We start from the raw sequence: 23666 nt of genomic DNA on the forward strand, positions 1-23666 counted from the left end.
GGAAGGAGGCAGGACCCAGCAGCTGTGGAATAAGTGTCTGCTTTCTCCAGGTGCTGTTCTGGATTTGACTGATTGACTGATTGATGTAAGAGTCTCTCTGTATAACCCTGGCTGTCCCAGAACTCACTGTGTAGGCTGGACAATGGTGGCGCATGCCTTTAATCCTGACACTCAGGAGGCAAAGGCAGGCAAATCTCTAAGTGCAAAGCCAGCCTGGTCTACAGAGAGAATTCCAGGACAGCCAGTGCTACACAGAGAAACTCTGTCTGGAAACACAACAAAAACAAAAAAAGCCACTGTGTACACCAGGCTGGCCTTGAACACATAGAGGTCCCACTGCCTCTGCCTCCCAAGTATTGGGATTAACAACAGCATGTGCCCAACTCATTCTGCCTGAGGTTAACAACCAAACGTGGTCTGTACAATGGTTGGCATGCATTAGGTGTGTGTGTGTGTCTGTCTGTCTGTCTGTCTGTCTGTCTGTGGATCAAGACCGGTACCTTGTACATCCTAGGCATATTTCCTACATCCTCAGCCTCCCTGCCAATTCTTTGTTCTTGGCTTTGTGAGACCAGGTTTCCTGCATCCCAGGATGGCGTTGAGCTCACTGTGCAGCTGAGGATTGGATTTACACTCCTGATTCTTCTGCCTCCCAACCATAAGGATTGCAGGCCTGTGCCAGCACACCCACTCTGTGTGGTCCACCCCGGGGCTTTGTGCATGCCAGGCATACACTATACCAACTGAGTTACATCTCCAGCCTAGCCCTTGCCAATTCTTAAACTCTATGGCTTGGAAAAGCATAAAGTGTCCAGTCCTGGTGGTCACATATCCAGTCCCAGCCAGTCATTGTCATCTAGTCTCCTGATTGGTTCAGAGTTAAACAAATGGTTGCTACTGGTCCAATGAGAGCTAGTCCGGGGACTTTGGATGGAAGGATTAGCTGAGAGATGCTTTTGTCCTTTTGTCCCCTGGGTATGCTCACTGGGTGGAAGTCAGACCTCTGGTCTGAAAGGGCAAGTCTTCCTAAGAATGAAGCCAAACAGGAAAAGAGATTCCAGAGATGACAGGATGAGATTCTTACAGCATCTGCTATGGCAAGGCTTTGTTGTTTAAAGGTGCCACGTGCTGGGCCCTCAATGCCACAGTATTGAGCTGGTAACAAGGGAAAGGTCACTAGGTCAAAGCAGCATGCCCTTCGTCGTCGTCGTCGAGTGGATGGGCTGAGTCTCCTGGGGCGAGATCAGTCCTCACAGGACCGGACTGTGACTCCTGAGTCTGGTCGCATGCTCTTCCACATGCGCCCCACTCTCTCAGTCCTCCCATTGTGCTCCATGGCATTATCTACTGTATGATGCTCAGCGACGTGGCCCCTTGCGCTTGGACTCAGCCTCCAAAACCGTGAGCCAAAGCAGACCTCTTCTCCTTAGAAAGCATCCAGTCTTGAGTGTTTTATGGTAACAAGTCAACATGGATTTCAGCTCTTGGGTTTGGGTAGGTTGGACAAAGCCGTAAGCTCTTTTCTACTTGCTGCTCGCTGGGTTTCTGATCCTCGCTGTGGAGAGAGCTCTTGCTAAGTGAACTAAGCAAAGTGCCGCATCTCCTCCCTTAAAGCCATCTCCCCTTTCCCAGAAATCACCACTCAGTGAACTTGATGCATCATTCTTGGAAATATAACCCTCCCCCCTCTCTCTCTAATATTTATTTATTTATATGAGTGTTCTATTTGCATGTGTGACAGAAGAGGGCATCAAATCCCATTATATATAGATGGGTGTGAGCCACCATGTGGTTGCTGGGAATTGAACTCAGGACCTCTGAAAGAGCAGACAGTGCTCTTAACCACTGAGCCATCTCTCCAGCCCCTCTCTTTTTTGTTCTTTAAAGTTATTTATTTATATTTTTAAAAGATGTATTTATTTATTATATATACAATGTCCTGCCTATATATGTGCCTACACACCAGGGAGGGTGCCAGATCTCCTTATAGATGGTTGTGAACCACCATGTGGTTGCTGGGAATTGAACTCAGGACCTTTGGAAGAGCAGCCAGTGCTCTTAACCTCTGAGCCATCTCTCCAGCACCTTAAAACTACCTTTCTTTCTTTCCTGCCTTCCTTCCTTTCTTCCTTCCCCCCAGAGCCTCACTCTGCCACCCTGGCTGACTTGCAACTCTAAGCGGACAGGAATGGCCTTGAACTCAGTGATGTGACTGTCTCTGTGTCCCAGGTGTTGAGATGAAAGGTATGTGCCATCATGCCTGGCTTAATTTTCTTAGCTGACACAGAAGCACATTTAGCAGAGGGAAAAAGGAGGAGACACTGAGTACAGAGTCTAAACTATTATGTCTGCCAAGCAAGAGAGGAAGTTAAGGCAGAAACTTAAGAAGAAGTAAAGGAAGAAGAGTAGAAAACAGACCTCTGTAACAGAAACTTTTGTTCGCCTGTTTCAGTTGTTGTCTGGGAGGCTCACTGCCTCTGTCTGCTGGCCTAGGCCTAGACCTGGAAGCTTCTAGCCTCTGTACAATCTAACCTAGGCCTGGAACATTTTCAGCCTCTGAGACTTATTGCTTAATAAGCTCACCCTTTCTTCTTCTGAGGTCAGAGCTGGCTGGTTTTGGCTCAGACTCTTCTCCCAGCTGACTATTCAATCTGGCTTCTCTCTCAGCCTCTGAACTGCTCCGCCTGACTTCAAGCTAACTGCAGCAATCTGCTCTAATCTTCCGGCTCCTTCTCACTCTCTGGCTCCTTCTGTCTCCACAAACTCATGTGTGGCTTGTTCTCTCGCCCTCTATAAAGCTGCCACCCCCATCCTCGGTCTCTGTGTTGCTCCCTTAAGTAGCTTCCTTTTCCTCTCCTTGTGAGAGTTGGGCGTATCCTGTTCTGTCAGATCTTTCTCTGATTTGTCACTTTTTCTGCCACTTAATTAGACATCACTTTTTCTTTTCTTTCTTTCTCTTTTTGGCTTTGGTTTTTTGAAATAGGGTTTCTCTGTGTAGCAGCTCTGACTGTCCTGGAACTCTCTTTGTAGACCAGGCTGGCCTCGAACTCACAGAGATCCTCCTGCCTCTGCCTCCCAAGGGCTGGGATTAAAGATGTGCGCCACCACTGCCTGGCTAGACATGAGTGCTTCCTTCTACAAACTGACCTTACCTTCATTGTTTAGGATTAAAGGCATGCACCACAACACTTGGACCTAAGCTTTTCTTTACCTGAAACTTTCTCTATACCAGGCTGGCCTTGAACTCAGATCTGCTTGCCTCTGTCTCCTGGATTAAAGGTGGGTTTGTACTGCAGCTGGACCATACAGACCTAGAAGGTCTTTGGATGTGATCTCTGCTAGAGCAGCCAGCCAGGTTCTGAATTAGAATTCCTCTACAGACCATGAATGAAGGTGCACACCTTTAATGCCAGCTTTTAGGGTGCAGAGGCAGGCAGAGCACCTCTAGTTCAAGCCAACCTTGGTCTATACAGCAAGTTCTAGGTCAGACCAGACTCCACTGTGAAACCATGCCTCAAAAAAAAAGGAGGGGGGAACAATTAGCAATGGGGACCATTCATTTGGGGATTATCTGGGGATGGGGGACATAACCAGCAGCCTCTTCTCCTTCCAGGGCCTCGAGAGAAGAGAGTCAAGTTTTCCTAATATGCTTATCCTAAAATGATTCAAGCTTACAGACTTTGAACAGCCCCATCTGGAGCCTCCCACAGTCGCGGGGCAGCTCTCAGGCTGCGCTCATCTCCTGTGTGTGTGCTTCTCTTCCTACATCAGGTGTCAGGAACCTCCAGGCAAAACCTGCCCTCTACGTCTGTGGAGGCTGTAAGCCAGAAGTGGGCGTTAAAGGGCTTCAGGCCAGGCAGTGGCGGCACACGCCTTTAATCTCAGCAACTGTGAGGCAGAGGCGGGCTGACCTCTGTGAGTTAGAGAGTCCAGCTTGGTCTACGTGGTGAATTCTAGGATAGCCAGAGCCTATACAGGGAGACCCCTGTCTCGAAAAACAAATAAACAAAAATAACAACAGAAAGAGAACCATGCCGAGGAGGGCTGTGGTGGCACACGCCCACAATCCCAGCCTGGTCTACAGAGCGAGCGCCAGGACAGCCAAGGAGACAAGGAGAAACCCTGTCTCAGGGGGGCGGGGAGCCAAAAATAAATAAATAAGAAAAGTTTTTAAAGATCCCATGCTCTGCTAATGTCACAGGCCACTGGAATCGTGGCAGCCACACGCACGCGTGCTGCGTCACGCCTATCACACATGGCCTGTGTGCTGCTTTGGCACTGCCACACCTGAGGGAGTGACAGTGACAGAGACCATATGGTCTCCAAGGCTTAAAAAAAAAAAAAAAAGACAAAACAAAACAGGAACTCCTTTATCCGGCCCTCTGTCAGACGTTTGAGCTTGCCCACCCCTGGGCCGACCCACTTAGCTTCTCAACCGAGCTTCAGCGTGTGTCAGCCGGGATCAACGGTATCTGCTGTGTCCAGACGCAGTCACTAAAACCTCGATCTAATACGAGGCTTTCATCTCAGACCCCAACAGGGCACACATCGTGCCAACTGGCCTTTTAAAATTGTTTTAGATCACGTTTGCTTATTTATTCTGTGCGTGGTTGCCACAGGGCGAAAGAGGACAATCTGCAGGAGGGGTCGCAACGACAGAACTCAGGTTGTCAGGCTTGGCTGCAAGCACCTTCAACCTGCCGAGCCATCTTGCAGCCCCCACTGTCCTTTGTCCTCCAGACACCTCGTATTCCATTCAGTTTTACACTGAGTATTCATGCATCGATTTTCATCTCTTTAACCTAGGACACAGCTTCAACCTCTACCTCTTTTGAACTCCTCTGCCCCCCAAGGCACGCGCCACCAGGGCCAGGCGTGAACTGACACCTTGAGAGTCCAGCTCCACCATCTAGGAAATGTCTGTCAACATGTGAGTTCACCCCGATGCTTCCTGTCAGGAGGAGCACCGTGTCCGTGATGTCGGTTCAGAGCGCTTGGTAACAGTGCCCCTCAGGGATGCTACTGTAGAGTGAACAACTTTTGCTATTAATTAATAAGTTATCCCGGGGCAGGTGTGTAGCAGAGATAAGTGCCTGCCCCATGCACGTGAGGCCCCAGCAGCAGAAATGTATAAATAAACACAACGAAATAACTTCTTGGGTGAAGAGAGACCACGTGTGAGTGAGTGAGTTTCTGACGCTCCAGTGCAGCGCCTGTCAGTAACAAAGAGAAGGCTCCGAGACACCACAGGGAGGGCGGGGCTGAGGAGCACTAGAAGGTAGGGCCTTTGCAGGAGAGGCTCCCGTGTGATAAAGGGCTGCACAGCCTCCTGGCCCTCTTAGCATTAGGTTCTACCTTGGAGGGATAAGACAAAGGCCAGATGCTGGCCAGGCCCCTCTTCTGTGTGAATTAATATTTAATCTCACAAGTCAAACACGAAGACACTATCCTTATTAAAAATTAAAAGGCTGGGGGCTGGAGAGATGGCTCAGTGGTTAAGAGCACCGCCAGCTCTTCCAAAGGTACTAAGTTCAATTCCCAGCAATCACATGGTGGCTCACAACCATCTATAATGAAACCTGGTGCCGCCTTCTGGCCTGCAGGTGCACAAGCAGACAACACTGTATACGTAATAAATAAAATATATCTATAAAAAAAAATGATGAAAAATTAAAACGCCATCCATGGCTGAAGACGGCTCTAAGTGTTCCCCTCCTCCAGCAGTTATCAATCCACGGCCGGCCACCGTTTTGGGGTCGCATATAGCAGATATCCTGCATATCAGATGCTTACATGAAGGTTCATAACAGGAGCAAAATTACAGTTATGAGATGGCAACGAAACAACCATAGGATAAGGGGAGTCCTGGCTGACGTCACCCTCATTATATAGAGCCTTAAACTGCCCTTGAACTCAAACAGGGCTCCTCCTCTGCCTCCCACGTGCTGGGATTACAGGCGTGCACTACGCGCCCAGCTACGGTTTTCACCTTGCAGACATTCTGCCCCGTGGTCTTCTAGGTTGAAGTCTGTCTAGCTGTACATCTATAGCTTTCCTAAAAAAAAAAAGAAAAAAACAAAAAACAAAAAACAAAAAAACAAACATCACATGAGCCGGGTGCAGTGGCGCATGCCTTTAATCCCAGCACTTGAGAGGCAGAGGCAGGCGGATCGCTGTGAGTTCGAGACCAGCCTGGTCTACAAAGGGAGTCCAGGACAGCCAAGGCTACACAGAGACATACAAAGGAAAACAGTAAGCAAATGTAATGTCGAGGGTGAGACGGGAGTGTAGCTGAGCGTACAGCCATGAGACGGCACCACAGTTTATGCTAAGAGCCTACCTGTTCCTCCAAAGCTCTCCCCTCGTCCCCTCTTATTATTTATTTCTGTGTAAAAGAACATTCAAGGCAGGCGTGGTGGCGGGCCTGCGTGGTCCAGCACTTAGAAGGCAGAGGCAATAGGATTACTGAAAGTTCAAGGTCCTGCCTGGTCCATTCGGCAAGTTCTGGGCCAACCAGGGCTACAGAGGGGTTAGGGAGGGAGAGAAAATGAATAGTTGAAATAAAAGCTACACTCTTGGTAATATATATATATATATATATATATATATATATATATATATATATATATATATATATATATATCAATCAACCCGTAGCCCTAACTGGCCTACAACTCCCTAGGGAAAACAAGACTACCTTTCAACTCAGAAGGATCCTCGTGCCTCTGCCTTCCGAGTGCTGGTATTAAATGCGTGCGCCGCCACATCTGGCCTAGTGCTCTGTAGCGGGCCTCCTCCAGGACTTAGCCATCTTGGTTCCTTCCGGCCCTTCCCACCGGCCTTTTCTGAATGCTAAAGCTGGAACCCAGGAAGGCAGGATTTCTGCTAGGCAGGCCCATTCTGTACAGCTGAAAGCTGGTACGCTTTGAGTAAAAATACCTCCCTGCTCTTCCTTCCCTTTACCTGCCTGTGTATTCAAGATAGAGCTTTTTCTAAATACACACAGGAAAACCTATACTGTTGCAAAAAGTAATTGCCCCCTAGCAGTTGTGGTTGTTTTGTCTTGAGACAATGCCTCATTATGAAGACCAGGCTGGCCTAGAACTCGCGGAGATTCACTTGCCTCTGCCTCCCAAGTGCTAGGATTAAGGCCTGCACCACCATATTTAGCTAAAATTATTTTAAAAGACAGAAGTGACAACCAGGCTCCCTCCACCTCAATCTGAGTAGCATTGCAATGGTGGCCCAGCAGGAGGTGGCACAGGGACGCTGCACAGTGTCTGAGACAAGGTCACAGAGGCCCACATAGCTTCTACCTTATTCACTGGACCATTTGCTCTTGGAACAAAGAGCCCAACTACCCCAAGGCTCTGCTTAGACAGAGAAGCCAGAAGTCAGAATGTGCATGACAGAAAGACAAGCTACTGCAGCCACACACCTGCACAGAAGAAAACTCCATACGGTTCTGGTCCCGGGCACATTAGTCATTAAACACTTCCGGCTGAGACCTCAGACACAGCCAGGCCTCCCAACCTGTCTAAACTCCTAACCCCCACAACCCAAGTCCATGAGCTTGAGGCCGTTACTAATATTCTATTCAGTAATATAATTAAAAGCCAAGGAATGGCCAGGTGTGGTGACGCACGCCTTTGATCCCAGCACTTGGGAGGCAGGGGCAGGCGGATCTCCATGAGTTCGAGGCCAGCGTGGTCTACAAAGCGAGTCCAGGACAGCCAAGGCTACACAGAGAAACCCTGTCTCAAAACAAACAAACAAACAAAAACAAACAATCAAAGCCAAGGAACGGTGGCACACAACTCTAATCACAACATCTGCAAAATGGGAGTCTGAAGAACACACATAACTGAATCCTCAATTCACCTCCCTACCTGGGGCCACCTCAGTCACATGGGGAAGGAAGCGAAGAAGGCGGCTCCTCAAATCTCGTTTCACTTGAGGGACCTCTGTTACAACAGCACTGCCTTCATGCAGGGACTCCCCTGCCACCCGGCCTAACCTCAGGGGCTCCCTGACGTGACGGAAGAATCCACACTCCCTCACACCTCTGAAGCCAACGCCACGTGAGTGACCACGCAAGTACCATCGCAGCACATTTGGGATGCGTCCTGGCCCGCCTGGAGCCTTGAGCAGCAGCTTTCACTGAGTTGCGTGTGGGAGCAGACAGCTGGTGCCCTCCACTGAGAGCAGGAGGCCTCCCCTTAATGGCTCTAATCTCATCTGTTTCGGCGCAAGCCTCGGCTGCCACGCTGAGCCTCCTCTGCAAACGGGGTACCTTCTGTGCTTCTTCCCGCCCCACTTCGCTGTGGACCTGCATATGAACTAGTTATTACTAACGACCGTGCCACAGAGGCAACATTATGCTGCCCTGAAAACTGCCCCAGCCAAGGAAATCGGCCCTATCGCTTTTCAATTTATCCTCAGGCAAATTCTTAAACGTGGGCAGAAGGCTGCCAGATTCTTCACCAAAACGTCACAGGAATGGTCCCTAGCCCAGTGGCTAATATTGTGCCCCTCTGAAACCTCTTGAGCTGGGTCTCCACAGTCCCCGATGCCCCCGGCGCTCCCGCCTGCCAAGCCCCTGTCTTACAGCGCTCAGCTGCTCCTCTAAGTCTAGTCCCACACTCACCCAAAAAGCAGGGTCCGGTTCTTCGGAGGAACAGCCCACCCCACTCCCTGGTCCCAACGTCTGTATTATTAGTTACTCTCCTATTGCTGGGATAAAACCCAAGGACCAAAGCAACTTACGGAAGAGCGTTTGTTGGGCTGATGGTCCCAAAGGGATAGGAATCAGCCCGGTGGGGACGCATGCAGGGAGCTGAGAGCGCCCACCCTCAACTGCAAGCACGCAGCAGAGAGAGAGGGGAGTGGAGGTGGCACAAGGCTTTTCAACCCAACGCCCACCCCCAAGTGGATGCCCTTCCTCCAGCAAGGCTGTGCCTCCTAAACCTTCCCAAAGCAGTGCCACCAACCAGGGACTATGTTGTGGAGTGGGACACACACACACACACACACACACAATCTCACTGAGTCACCGCACTAGGCAAGCACTCTATCAACTGAGCCACACCCTCAGGCCCGCAGCTCTCAACTGACACACCCACTGCCCGTCTTCCTTCACACGAGTGTCCTGTTGCGCTTCGTCTTACCATGCTGTGAGCTGCGTCTCCCAGGAGCCAAGACAACCGGAAGAGAGGCTATCTGTCCTTCTCTGTCGTTAACCCAAATAGAAACAACTTGAGGGAGGAAGATCTTTTTGGCTCATGGCTTTGGAGGATTCTATTTATCATGGCAGAGAAGGCATGGTGGAGCTCGTGATGGCCAGGACGTGCGACACAGGCCTCTCATATCGCAGAGGATCTCAAGGCACAGGGGGCTGACAGGAAAAAAGGGTGGTGTGATGGTCTGAATAAAAATGGCCCCCCAGGAAGCGGCACTATTTGGAGGTGTGGCCTTGTTGGAGGAAGCGTGTGTGGAGGATTGAATAGGTTTGACCCTCACAGACTCATGTGTTTGAATGCTTGGCCCATGGGAGTGGCACCATTAGGAGGTGTGGCCTTGTGGAAGTAGGTGTGGCCTTGTTGGAGGAAGTGTGTCACTGTAGGGGCGGGCTTTGAGGTCTCCTATGCTCAAGCTCCGCCCAGGCTGGAACACAGTGAGTGCCCTGTCTGCTGCCTTCAGAGCAAAATGTAGCATCCTCCGCTCCTCCTGCACCATGTCCACCTGCACGCTGCCATGCTCCCCGCCAGGGACTAAACCTCTGAAACTGTAAATCAGCCCCAATTACATGTTTTCCTTTATAAGAGCTGCCTTGGTCATGGTGTCTCTTCGCAGCAATGAAACCAACCAACCGTAAGAAAGTGTGTCACTGGGGGGTGGGCGTTGAGGTTTCAGATGCTTAAGCCAGGACCAGCGTCTCACTCTCCTCCTGTTGCCTAAGAGATGTGGATCTCTCAGCTACCTCTCTCGAACCATTACTGCCTGAACGCCTCCACACTTCCGACCATGACCCTAATGGACTAAACTTCTGAATTTTAAATCAGCTCCGAATTAACTGTTTTCCTTTACAAGGGTTGCAGTGGGGATGGTGTCTCTTCACAGAAACAGAAATGCAAACTAAGACAGTGGGTATAAGCTTCCAAAGTCTCACCTTTAGGTACCTACTTCCTACCAGGTAGGCCCCAGCTCCTAAAGGCTTTACAGCCTTGCAAACGGCATGTCTAACTACAGCTCAAGTGTTCGGAGCAGAGCCTATGAGTGAGGCTTCAGAGCCAAGTGACAGCACTGTCTATAACTTCCTTTCCTCCAAGCAGTCCTGGCCTCCTCCAGCGGAGGCCGCTGGGTGGACGGAACCCTCCTGTTGTTCAGACGGCTTCCTACTTCTGTAGATTTCTTTGGAGACCAATCTCTCCCCACATTCAACCTATGAGACTTGGCTAGGGGTGGGCTTGGCCCTGCCTAAGTAAGACTCAAGGGCATATAGCCTGAGCCTGGCCAACTAGACCCTCAACACTCACCTCCGACAACCCAGCTGGCTGATGCAAGGATGGGCGGGCAGGACTAAGGACAGTTAGCATGAGGTGAGGCTCCCGAGGGAACCTGTTAGAGCAGGGCGGCCCTGCCCCCCAACTAGCTCGGAAGGTAGCAAGATGGAAGTCCATATCAGTGTCCAGGATACCTGGGAATGAGCCCAGCTGAGGAGAGGAAAACAAGAGGGAGGTGGCGGCCAAGCGTCCTAACGCCCTCCAACTCCCAACTGCATAAGCAAACACAGCCCCATCCACTGAGCCCTGTGGAGCGTTACTGGTTCTGAGCATCTTCACCTCGGAGACCGAGTGCCAGGACCCACACTGACGGGACAAGGAACGGAACTTCACTTCTGGGCAGGATTGGCCACGTTGGGAAAGAGGAGAAGCCATGGGCCTTGGCCCAACGATCAGTCTCTTGCCCAGAGCACTGTCCTCTTAAAAAACCGCCACAGGTGAGGGCTTGAAAGCCAGTTGAATGGTTCCTTATCGGGCCAGTAGTTAGCATGGGGATCCCTAAATGTTCCGGCAGGGTGGCGTTTCCATCAACCTCAGAAACCAAAGCATTTCTTTTAAAACATTTTTTTGCTAAGGCTGACAAATGTCTATACAACATACACCCCATACATGTACAAACTCACAAAAGTGGGTACATTTTACACGGACAGTTCAGTTACATCTGTTAACTTTTAAGAGTTGGGGGGGGGGGGGAGAGGGAGACAGAGAGAACCAACCGGTGCTGGTGGGGACCGGCCACAGCTTGCATCTGGAGGTCAGAGGACAACTTTATGGGGGCAGTCCTTCCTCCTTTTTGTGGGTTCAGAAGATCACTCTGTACCTGCTAAGACATCTCCCTGGACCAGTTCAGTGACTTTCAGGCATTTACCACGGTATAATCTAGATTCAGACATCCAATGACCCAGTAAGATTCCTACGCTCTCAGCGGCCACTGCCCATTTCCCTTACCACAGCCCCTGGCTAGCGCGCTCGCCTCTGTAGAATGTGTCTTTTTGTATGGGATACAGCTTCGTTGGTAGTGTTTGCCCGGCAAGCAAGAGACCCTCGATTTTATCCTCAGCGCTACTGGTGGCCGAACGAAATGAGGCCATGACCACTCTAAGCGATGGTCGAGGGGAAGGGTTTTATTGTAGATTTGAGGGGGAGTACAGCCGGAGGCATCGGACAGAGTCCAGACCAGAGAGGAAAAAGTAGTAGATTAAACATGGCCAGCGGGCTGCACCGGGCCATGACAGAGGTTGGGGGGTGGCGAGAGAGGAGAGAGGGGGCAGAAGAGAACTAGGAGAAAAAGCAGGGGCGTGGCTAAAACGGCAGGGGGTGAGGGGGAGGGGCCAGGAGCTGGAGTTTAGGGCAGCGGCTCGGGTTAGAAGAGCTGAGAGAGCCCAGCTTGGACTTTGTTATGCTAGTAGGCACCACGGTTTGCTGGGGGCCTGACCGTGGCACACTTCTCTAAGACAGCCTCAGGACTCCAGAGATGGAGGCAGGAGGACCAGAACTTCAAGACCATCTATCCAGCTGTCGTGTGCCTTTGAGTGGATGCTTAGTGAAGGATTCGTGGGTTGTGGAATAAATCCCGCCCCCACTCCCGCCCCCGCCCGACCTCTTTTAGGACAGGGTCTCACCCTATGACTTTGGCTGGCTTGGAAATTGCTATGTAGACCAGGCTAGCCTTAAAATTTGCCTGCCTTGGCTCCCGAGCTCTGGGATTAAAGATTTGTGCTACTATGACCATCTTTTTCTTTCTTTTTTATTAAGTAAATTTGTAACTTCGTTTGTTTGTTTAGGACAGGGTTTCTCTGTGTAGCCTTGGCTGTCCTAGACTCGCTTTGTAGATAAAGCTGGCCTCGAACTCACAGCGATCCACCTGCCTCAGCCTCCTGAGTGCTGGGATTAAAGGCGTGCACCACCACGCCTGGCTGTAAATTTCTAACTTTTAAAGAAAAATACCAAACCACTGAACTTCACTTTTACTTCTAACTGTAACAGAGGGTTGGGACACAGGCAGTAACTCACCCCTAATCTGGGACCTGGCTCTGGCAGACATAAGCATTTGCTTCTTAAAGCAGCTTATTAAAGATGACTGACTCCCACATCAAGTTGCTACTTCCAAAAATGACCCAGAGTACTGGGAATAGCATGGTAGACTCAAGGCAAGCCCAGGTCTCCAACTGTCCACTTCAAGAGTAATCCATACACAGGGCTGGAGAGATGGCTCAGAGGTTAAGAGCACTGCCTGCTCTTCCAAAGGTCCTGAGTTCAATTCCCAGCAACCACATGGTGGCTCACAACCACAACCACATACACAAAATCATGCAACCTATTAAGGAATACCTGAAGATGGAGGTGCTAGGAGGAGGTAAATAAAGAAAACACTGCCAGTGAAGAATCAAATGCTAAGACACGTATTCGTTAATTGCAAAAGCTCAGGGGCTGGAGATAAGGCTCAGAGGTTAAGAGTAGTGGCTGCTCTTGCAAAGGACCTGGGTTTGACTCCCAGAACTCACATGGTGGCGCACAGCCATCTGTACCTCCATTTCTAAGAAATCTTATGCTCTCTTCTGATTTTGGAGAGCACCAGGCACATACTCGGTACACATACATACATACATACATACATACATACACACACACATACACACGTGCGCACGTGTGCAAAACACTCAGGCACACTAAATAAATGAATGAATCTAAAATTAATTGTTCACTGGGCACAGTGATACATGCCTGTAATCCCAGCACTAAGGAGGCAGAGACAGACGGATCACTGTGAGTTCGAGGCCAGCCTGGTCTACAAAGTGAGTCCAGAACAGCCAAGAGTACACAGAGAAACCCTGCCTCGAAAAACCAAAATAAATAAATAAAAATAATTGTTCAAAATACAATTACCGACAATCCCGTAACTACCAACCACCTTCCACCCTCGGTGTGAGAACTATAGTGCCAGGGTTAGTGCACTGCCTGGGCGGAAGCCAGGGGATTAGGAATTGAAGGCCATTCTGGGTTATATATCAAGTTTCAAGATGTACTGGGCTATGTGAGATCCTGTCCCCAAAACAAAAGCCTCCTACAAGGAAAGGAGAAGTTTCACATCCCTCCTGGAGGAGGATGTGTGTCCTCCCAAAACACAGAGGTGACTCACTTTTGCTGGTTATTTTTCTGCCTCACTCCTATCCCAGGTCAGTTCTGCTTTTCTTCGACACCCCCCCCCCCCCCGCATGTGGTGCCCACCCCTAGGCTCCCCTGCTCTTTACCCTTGCTGGCCTTGGTCAGTGGGCCTGAGCAAGAGGACTGGAGGACAGGAGCAAAGAGAAGATGGGATGTTGCCACCTCCTGCTTCCTTCCTGCTCCAAAGCATCCTTCAGCTAGGGCTGCTCCTGGCTCCTGGCTGACAGCTCTTGAGTGCAGCTGCAGCCAGCATCAGACAGGCCCTTCCCAACCTCCACTGTTCGTTACAGTTCAAACTAGACTTGCCCTACAACGGGAAGGGGGGGCCCATTTAATCTATATACACCTGGAAGCCAACCCTCCCCACTTCCAATTACTGGTGTGTGTGTGTGTGTGTGTGTGTATGTTGTTTTTGTTTTGTTTTAGGGTTTGGTTTTTTTTGTGGGTTGGTTTTGTTTTTTGAGACAGGGTTTCTCTATATATGTGTGTAGTTTTTGTTTTGTTTTGTGGGGGTTTTTTGTGGGTTGGTTTTGTTTTTTGAGACAAGAGTTTCCCTGTATAATCCCAGCTGTTCTGGACTCACTCTGTAGACCAGGCTGACCTCGAACTCTCAGAGACCCGCCTGCCTGTGTCTCTGCCTCTCGAGTGCTGGGATTAAAGGTGTGTGCCGCCACTGCCCAGCAATCACTGATATTCTTTTTTTTTTTTTTTTTTTTTTTGGTTTTTCGAGACAGGGTCTCTGTGTTAGTCTTGGCTGTCCTGGACTCACTTTGTTGACCAGGCTGGCCTCGAACTCACAGCGATCTGCCTGCCTCTGCCTCCCGAGTGCTGGGATTAAAGGCATGCGCCACCATGCCCTGCTTTTTTTTCCCTTTTTTTTTGTGAGCCTAGCCTTTAACGGCTGAGCCATCTCTCCAGCCCATCACTGATATTCTTAACAGACTCCTTTGCTTTATTTCTAGGGCCCTCTACACTAAATCTGGAACTTCCGTTTCTGAGGCTGGGTCTCATGCAGCCCAGGCTAGCTGATACTGCTGAGGATGACCTTGAACTCCTGACACCTGCTTCTACTTCCCAAGTGCTGGGATTTTAGGTAGGTGCTAGATACCAAGCTGAATTAGGTCTCTGCCATCTCTTGCAAGTCTTTTACTCGAGCAACATATACATTATCATTAAGCAACACAGTGTATTGTTTTGAATGGCTTTAGCTCTATTATAAATGCCACTTTCAGGGCCCAAAAGACATCACTATGATGATGCTGTGGCTCAGTAATAAAGGTGCTTGTCGCCAACCCTGACAACCTGATTTCAATTCCCAGAATACACATGGTAGAAGGAAAGAACCTACTCTCACAAGCTGTGCTCTGACCGCTATACATGCACTATGGCACACAGGTGCGCGCGCGCGCGCACACACACATACACACATACACACACACACACACACACACACACACACACACACACACTGCCCTCTGACCTCCACAAGTAACTGTACCACAGGAGTAGCACAAGCCCCACAATAAATAAATTAAACAAAACAAACAAAACAATCCACGTAACAGCAACAACACATAGAAAAGATTGCATCTGGATTAAGGAAAAAAACAAAAAACAAGGGCTAACTAACACCTAGCTCCAGGAGCCAGGGTGCCCTAGCATCTTTCCTTCCTGCCTAATTACCACCTGCCACAGGTAGAAGACACAAACAAGTGAGTTTCCGATGGAGGCACAAATCCAGGCCACCTCTCTCATCCTCTGAGGGCCCCAGCTCTGCCCCAGTGGGAAGGTGAGGCTAATGACTCTAGGTCCCAGCAGATGCAAAACATCTGGAAATGCCTTCTTAACACAACAACACAGCCCAAGAGCCAGAACAGAGAGAGACGATGAATCTCACAGCACCTACAGAGAAGCTCTGGCCCAGAGGCACTGGAGGTTGGTGGCAATCCAGCAGACTGCAACAGAGCCAGGGCCACCGTCAGATCACAGACTGCCTTATAACTATGCCAGTTGCTTCTAGGAAACTTTTAAGAGAAGGTAGATGCAGTGTTGCACACCTGTAATCCCAGCACTCAGGGAGGCAGAGGCAGGCAGATCTCTGGGAGTTCAAGGCCAGCCTGGTCTAAAAGAGAGTCCAGGGGCACTGGAGAGATGGCTCAGAGGTTAGGAGGCCACCTACTCTTCCAACCACATGGTGGCTCACAACCATCTATAATGTAATCTGATGCCCTCCTCTGTTCTGCAGGTGTACACGGAGGCAGAACACTGTATAATAATAAAAAAATAAATAAATCTTAAAAAAATTAAAAGGGAGGGGGAGAGAGAGAGAAAGTGTGTGTGTGTGTGTGTGTGTGTGTGTGTGTGTGTGTGTGTGTGTGTCCGTCCAGGACAGCCAGGGCTACACAGAGAAACCTTATCGTAAAAAAAAAAAAAAAAAAAAAAAGAAGGCTGGGTGTGGTGGCACATGCCTTTAATCCCAGCACTCGAGAGGCAGAGACAGGTAGATCACTCTGAGTTCGAGGCCAGCCTGGTCTACAAAGCCAGTCCAGACCAACCAAGGCTACACAGAAAAACCCTATCTCGAAAAACCAAAAAAAACGGCCAGGCATGGTGGCGCACACCTTTAATCCCAGTACTTGGAAGGCAGGGGCAGATGGATTGCTAGGAGTTCAAATCCAGCCTGGTCTACAAGTGAGTCCAGGACAGCCAAAGCTACACAAAGAAACCCTGTCTCGGAAAAACAAAACAATAATAATAATAATAATAATAATAATAATAATAATAATAATAATAATAAAGCTTTCAAGAGACTACTTTCATATAGCGTGCTGTCCAAGATAGCACCTCCAAATAGTTTCTCATACTGACTAGCCCTAAAGAGGACCCATCACCATGGAAACACAACCAAACATGGCAAGTTCCCACTGCCTCAAAGCATGTCACTCTTGAGTCTTGTGCCACGGCTGGCAGGTGATATGAGAAGGACCGCATGCATGGTGCTCAGGCAAGGAGGCCAGGTAAGGGTGAAGTGACCGCATTCTGCAACCAGTGGGGCTGAGTTCAGATCTGGGCCTGCCACTTACCAGCTGAGTTATGTAATTGCTCTTGCCTCAGTACCCTCAGCTGGGGAAACGCTGAAGGGTGAGGTCCCGTGCTGCTACCAAGATATGACATCATCAAAAAGGATGGCAGGTTACCTGGGATCTGACATTTCACTGTTTCCCTTGATGTTTTTAATTATCCTTGGTTGGGGGGGGGGCGGTTAGGAGGAGCGTCATAGCCATGACATGGAGTTTGAGAATCACAGAAAAAGACAATTTCTATTACATGGCTTTAGCAAAAAAAATTATTTTTTTGTTTTTTCTGTTTTTTTTTCCCCCCGAGGCAGGGTTTCTCTGTGTAGCCCTGGCTGTCCTGGACTCACTTTGTAGATGAGGCTGGCCTCGAACTCACAGTGATCCACCTGCCTCTGCCTCCTGAGTGCTGAAATTAAAGGCGTGCGCCACTACCGCCCTTTTTATTTTTTAGTAGACATGAATTTTCTATGTATCTGTGTAGCACTAGCTTTCCTGGAACTCGCCATGTAGACCAGGCTAGCCTCTAAAACTCACAGCAGTCCTCCTGCCTCTGCTTCCCAAGTGCTGGGAATAAATGCGTGCACCACCACACCCTACCAATTTGACGTTTTTCAAGTTCCTCAGTTTTGCTCTCCTTAACAGAGGGAGCTCTTGCTCAGATTAAACGAGGTATCCAAGTGTCAGCTACTTTGCTACGGCTCTGGGTAACATTACTGTCAGTCTTGGTCAAGCTGGGAATGATGGCTTGCTGCAGGCCAGATACCAGACAGTGACAGAGCAAGGACCTGAGCCGGAATCCAGACTCCCCAGCCAGCGTGCTTTCTACTTAGAACTCTCCACATGAATCTGTCTTGTGTGGTGATTAGGGGCATATACAGACTTGGTGGTGGCGCATGCCACTAGGGACGCAGAGGCAAGTGGATCGCTGTGTGAGTTCGAGGCCAGCCTGGTCTACAAAGTGAGTCCAGGACAGCCAAGGCTACACAGAGAAACCCTGTCTCGAAAAACAAAACAAACAAAAAACAAAAACAACAAAAAAAGAGTGTATAGAGTTGGCCAGGCACACTGTCAAACGCCTTTAACCTCAGCACTCAGAAGGCAGAGGAAGGAGACCCAGGTCACGTAGAGAGAACTTGCCAGAAGGGAAGAAAGAGAGAAAGAAAGAAAGAAAGAGAAAAGAAAAAGAGAGAGAAGGAGGGAGGGAGGGAAAGATGGAAGGAAGGAAAGAAACAGACTCCAAGGCTAGCCAGACAGCTGAGCAGGGAAAGGCTTGCCACAAGCCTGGTGACCTGGATTCAAACCCCAGGACCTTAAATGTGGCCAGAAAGACTCAAGCCCCACAACTGTCGTCCTCTGACCTCTACCCATATCCTATGGGACCCACACACGCGCGCACATACAAATAAATGTACACTTTTATAATTAAATGGGGGGTAGGGTGTGGAGAGGTGTTTCAGACCCCAGTTCAGGTCCTAGTGTCTGTGCTGGGCAGGTCACAACTCTAGCTCCGGAAGATCCAACACTCTGTCCTGGAGTCTATGGATTCCTGCACCCACGTGTGTTCACACACATACACATACATGCGTACATGCATATATACACACATAATTAAACATAAATCCTTTAGGGGAGGAGAATATACTGGTACAGTCTATGTTCAAATCCTGGCACTAGCATTTATAAGCCATGAGACCGTAGATAACTGACTTGACCCTGGCTCTATTTCATGGGGTCCTAATGAGATAACCCTGACTTTGTTTCTCGGCTCACCCCTCGTTTTTATTTTTTGTGGTGCTGGAGCCAGAGACATGCCATTTTATTGGCAGGAAAAACTTCCAACTCTTTACAGTGGTATACAAGGGCCCAGTGATCCGTGACGCCGGGCATTGAAAAGGGCTGCTTCCTATGCTAGGAAGGATGGAGTCAGGTTTCCAATGACGCAAGGCAGGAACTGATCATTAAATCGGCCCCAGTGTCTGTGAGTGACCTTCTGTGATCATATCACAGGCCAGGGGGCCAGGTACATGCTGATCTCAAGTCCCGAGCGTGGGCAAAACTTCACCTAAACACCAAGTCCTCACAGAGGCTCAGCTTCCCCCAGAGTCCAACAAGGCCCCAGGAAAGGACGATCACAGTGCAAAGAAAACAGACCCTCCCTAAGAGGGCTCCAGCACGACGCTAGGGCTCTTTGTAGGTGAAGGGGGATTCCCAGCCCTGTTAAATGTTCCAGGGTCTGAGACGCAGGCTTCCTCTTTCTTCCACTCCAAAAAAGGGAAGGAGAGGTAAAACCAAGACGTGGCATGTCCCCCAGGAGTGACGACGTGAGAGAGGCAAAGCTGAAACCCACAATCCCAGATTCTTAGGCAGCTGGAGGAAAACTGGCTAACCGGGATCTCCTGATGACAAAAAAGAAGTCCCTTCTATTGTTAACTTTTCCAGTTTCAGTCAGACCCCACCACCACCACACCACACACCACACATACACACACCAGACCACACACCACACATACACACACACCGCACACCACACATACACACACCAGACCACACACCACACATACACACACCAGACCACACACCACACATACACACACCAGACCACACACACCCACACACCACACACCACATCATGTACACACACCACATATGACACACACACTATACAAACATATGCACACACCACACACATACACCACACCACACACACACACCACACACATACACACCCACACACATACACCACACAAACATATGCACATACCATACACATACACCACACAAATATACGCACACACATATACCACACCACACATACACACACATACCATATACCACGCAAACATACACACCACACCCACACACATACACACACACCACATACACACACCACACACCACATAAACATACACATACCACATACATATACACACACATACATACACATGCCATACCACACACACACGCACACCACACACCACAGAAACATATACACACACCACACACATATATACCACACACCACACAAACACATACACACACACACAGAGCTATATCACTTCCTTATTTTCCCACAAATGCTCTCATCAGAATCTCTGTCCAACATAAGCACAACATACACCCAGGACTTGGACACTTTCTACCCAAGAGTTCAGAATTCCCACATGTGCACAAAACAAGCAGACTCTAGACATTTCCAGAATAAAACCTATCACTAACTTTCTGGGTGGACTAGCTGTGAGATGCCAGCTTGAACAAGCGCATGTCCAAGCTTCCGTCTCTTCATCTTGGAACAGGAACTGTAGCTGGACTTCTTGCCAGGCAGAGACGGTGCCTGCCTTCAAACCTAGCACTCAGGTGGTGATCTCTGTGAGTTTGAGCCCAGCCTGGTTTACACAGCCAGCCAGGGCTACAATGAGACGCTGTCTGAAAAACAAAACCGTTAAATGGTGCCACCCCAGTTCTAGGGGACCTAACACTTTTTTCCATGCACAGAGACACATAAATAAAATTAGTAAGTAAATAAATCAATGGGCTGGAGAGATGGCTGAGTGGTTAAGGGCTAGTCTTGAGTGGACCTGGGTTTGGACCCCAGAACCCACATGTTGGCCTACAACTGTCTGTAACTCCAATTCCAGAAGATTCAGTGACCCTCTGTTTCTGAATTTCTCTGCACTAGGCACAAATGTGGCGCTCAGATATACATGCGGGCAAAATACCCAAAACATAAATAAAACAATAAACCTTTAAATAGATATGTATACTTATATACTTGTGTGTTAATATATATGGGGACAGAGAGAGAGAGAGAGAGAGAGAGATTTTTCTCCCTTGACAGAGTTTCTCTGTGAAGCAGAGCCCTGGCTATCCTACACTTGCTTTGTAGACCAGGCTGGCCTTGAACTCACAGAAACCCATCTGCCTCTGCCTCCTGAGTGCTGGGATTAAAGGCGTGTGCCAGGCAGCACGCCTAGCTGAGATGGTGGTTTTTTTGCTTCATTCTGACTCTGATGCCCAGAAAGCCATCCACTATAAACTGAGACTGGCCGTGAGTCTACACCAGTTTGGTCCCTGTCCATCAGGTTGTCCTATCTCTCTGAGGATCCAGGTCGAGGACTTCGCCATCTCCAATCAGCAGGCCCTTCCACCACCGCAGGATGAAATCCACACTCACCCATCCCTTTTCCGTCCCTGACCATCCCGCATCTGACACATCCTGACATCTCTCTGTCTACACAGGAACAAAACAAATCAAAGGACTCCTCTGCAACATCTACCTGCCAAGACTTGCTACCTAATCATTGCTAATTGCATTAATTGCATAGCTCTGCAGGGTCAGGCTCCTCCTCCTAGTTTAAAGGCAAGCCAAAAGGAAGCAACCATGAACGAAAACCCTTGTGTGGGGAAAACTCTTCTCACACTCCCAAGACCAGCTCACCGGCTCTGTGGCTAAGCATGGCTTCACAGCCCAGAGGGACAAACTGTTAAGAGCTGGCTGAGTGTTAGCTTGCTGTGGTGGCACATGCCTGTAGACCCAGCACTCGGGAGGCAGAGGCAAGAGGATCTTTGGGAGTTCGAGGCCAGCCTGGTCTACAAAGCGAGTCCAGGGCAGCCAAGGCTACACAGAGAAATCCTGTCTTGAAAAACCAAAAAAATTTAAAAAAAAGAAAAGAAAACCACCAGAAAACAAAAAACAAACAAACAAAAAGAAAGAAATAAAGAAAAAAAAAGAATGAAAGAGAAAAAAGAACTGGCTAAGTCTTTACCCTGAGGGTGGAACCAAAAGTGTCCCCTGGGAACTATGAGGTACCCAAGGCCTAGATCTGAAAGAGAAGGCACCAATCCATCCATGTACGCTGGAGGGACCACGAAGGGATGTCAGCGATGGGTACTGAGCTCAGTCTTTGCACATGCCTCCCTGCCCAGGCTCACCAGCATCCCTCTGCCAACTACATTAGGATCTACAGCCTCACTTTTGAAAGACCCATCACAGACAGCCCTTGCTGACATCACCCTCGGGACACAGCAGGAAAAGATAAGGTGTCTAAGGAGGGGAGCAAGGTGTGAAGGGTGTCAAGCAATCCAGAGGCACGAGAGAAACATGTGTTGTTCCTCTTGGACATCCCCAAGGTTTCCTACGTCTCCCGTCCCCAGAGCATACAGCTGAGGCCTCTCTGGACCTATAATGAAGGTCTTACTAGAACCGAACCTGGTGACAACGCCGTTCTTTCCATAGCCTGCTCTTACAAACTCCTCGGACGCACCAGGTGGAAAACTGAGCCAAAAGGGGGAGGGTTGGGTGCAGCCCTCTCTATCACTGGGTGAGGCAGCCAGCTGTCAGAACCGACAGATGCCTGCCATCCACAATGTCACACTCAGCTTGCAGCAGCCGAGGAGCAGAACCACATCAGAGCCCCCACAGACAAGGCTACGAGTGGGGTCGCCGCCGGTACTTAACTACCTAAGGAATCAAGGTGAAAGCTGCTAAGTACATCCCTCACAACGCCTCAAAACGCAGCTGCAGAAGAGCGCTGCCCGGCCAGCACACAGAGAGTAGTTGAGCTGCCAACAGCAGCTTAAGAGTAGAAGAGTTGGGGGACACCCCTGGTTGGGGGGGGGGAGCTGGTGGCCTTTGAGTGCCACTGTTTGCTCATGAACACACATGGAACTTGTCCTCAGGGGGCCAGAGACCAATTTTCTGCAGGGAAGAGGGAGCGTGGAGCAAAGAGAGGGTGAGAGGGATGGAGAATGGGGGCTTCCACTGGGCGCCCCACGAGGCTGAGGAGCCTAAGAGCTGGCAGATAGGAAGGGGCTGTGCCAGGCCACCCACCAGCCCATCGGACGCACAGCCTGGGCCACCCTCTGGGTCCTATCGCCCCACCTCCACTGCTGGGGTGGCCAGACCGGGAAGGCACAGCACCGCAGGTAGCAAGAGTTGCGGGACCAGGTGGCCCGGTCCTACCTGCAGCTCCTGAAATTCTCCCTCCAGCTCATGCCACTCGCGCTCGCAACGCTCCAGCTGGCCGGACATGGTGCAATGGTGCAAGGCGGCGGCGGCTCCCGCAGCGTGGCCCGGCCGGCCACTAGCACCCCACGCCCGCCCGCCCGCTCACTAGCCGCCTCCCGAGGCACCAGCTGTTCCTGCGCAGCCGGAGCCACGCGCGCACCTGACGTCACGGGCCCCGCCCCGGCGCCAGCCCCACCCCTCACCCGAGGGGGGGCAGCGCGTGCGCATGCGCTCCGCCGGTCCTGGCCGCGTGGACGGCGCAGCTTCACAGTCTTTCCTAGGTCGGCCTCCTCTCTTCTTCTTAGTACGGTTCTCCTCAGAATGGGTGAAGGGCTTATCTGTAAGCTGTATTTATGGCCTATGATACTTAGATTGTGTTTGGGGGAGACTGAGGTGGGAAAAGTTGGGAGGAGGTGAAAGAAAATTCGTGTACCCAATAACATTGCTTGATCTAGGCCAGAGCCATGCCCTGGAAATGCCAGAATTGTCAGTGACCATGTAGTAAGGTCAAGGGCGGGGCGGGAAAAATGCAGATTTGGCTCCGTCATTCTCTTGCTGGCATTGATATTTCTTGTAACCAATACAGCCTAGATTCCTGCCCTCCAAGACACCGGGTGACTCCTGACAGCTGCCACCGCCACTCAAAAGACACAACCAACCTCCGAGTTGATTGAATTCAGTTCCCTCCCGTTCCTTGCAGAGTCTGACAAGACCTGCATCGGCCTAGCTTTCCAGTCACACCTGCTATCTCACGTCACTGCCCTGGATCCAGCTCTCCAGCCATTTTTTTCTCATCCTGACTTGGCATTCTTCCCTCTACAACTTCCGGTACTGCCTTCTGCTCAGCCCGGGAGCCTC

At 49.9% G+C, this 23666-nt stretch overlaps 1 protein-coding gene across 4 annotated transcripts in view; it reads right to left on the minus strand.

Annotated features, from left to right (window-relative positions):
* The window catches only part of TMEM120B (transmembrane protein 120B), a 44622-nt gene extending 21658 nt beyond the window's left edge, over positions 1 to 22964 (minus strand). For all 4 annotated transcript variants that reach the window (XM_084762724.1, XM_084762725.1, XM_084762723.1 and 1 more), the window contains exon 1: positions 22764 to 22964. In XM_084762724.1, the coding sequence (XP_084618850.1) occupies positions 22764 to 22832 (69 nt within the window). In that variant the 5' untranslated portion in view covers positions 22833 to 22964. The remainder of the gene's footprint in view (positions 1 to 22763) is intronic.
* Between the last annotated feature and the right edge of the window lie 702 nt (positions 22965 to 23666).

Source organism: Acomys minous (assembly GCF_964271855.1).
Source record: "Acomys minous genome assembly, chromosome: 16".
NCBI classification, from domain to species: domain Eukaryota; kingdom Metazoa; phylum Chordata; class Mammalia; order Rodentia; family Muridae; genus Acomys; species Acomys minous.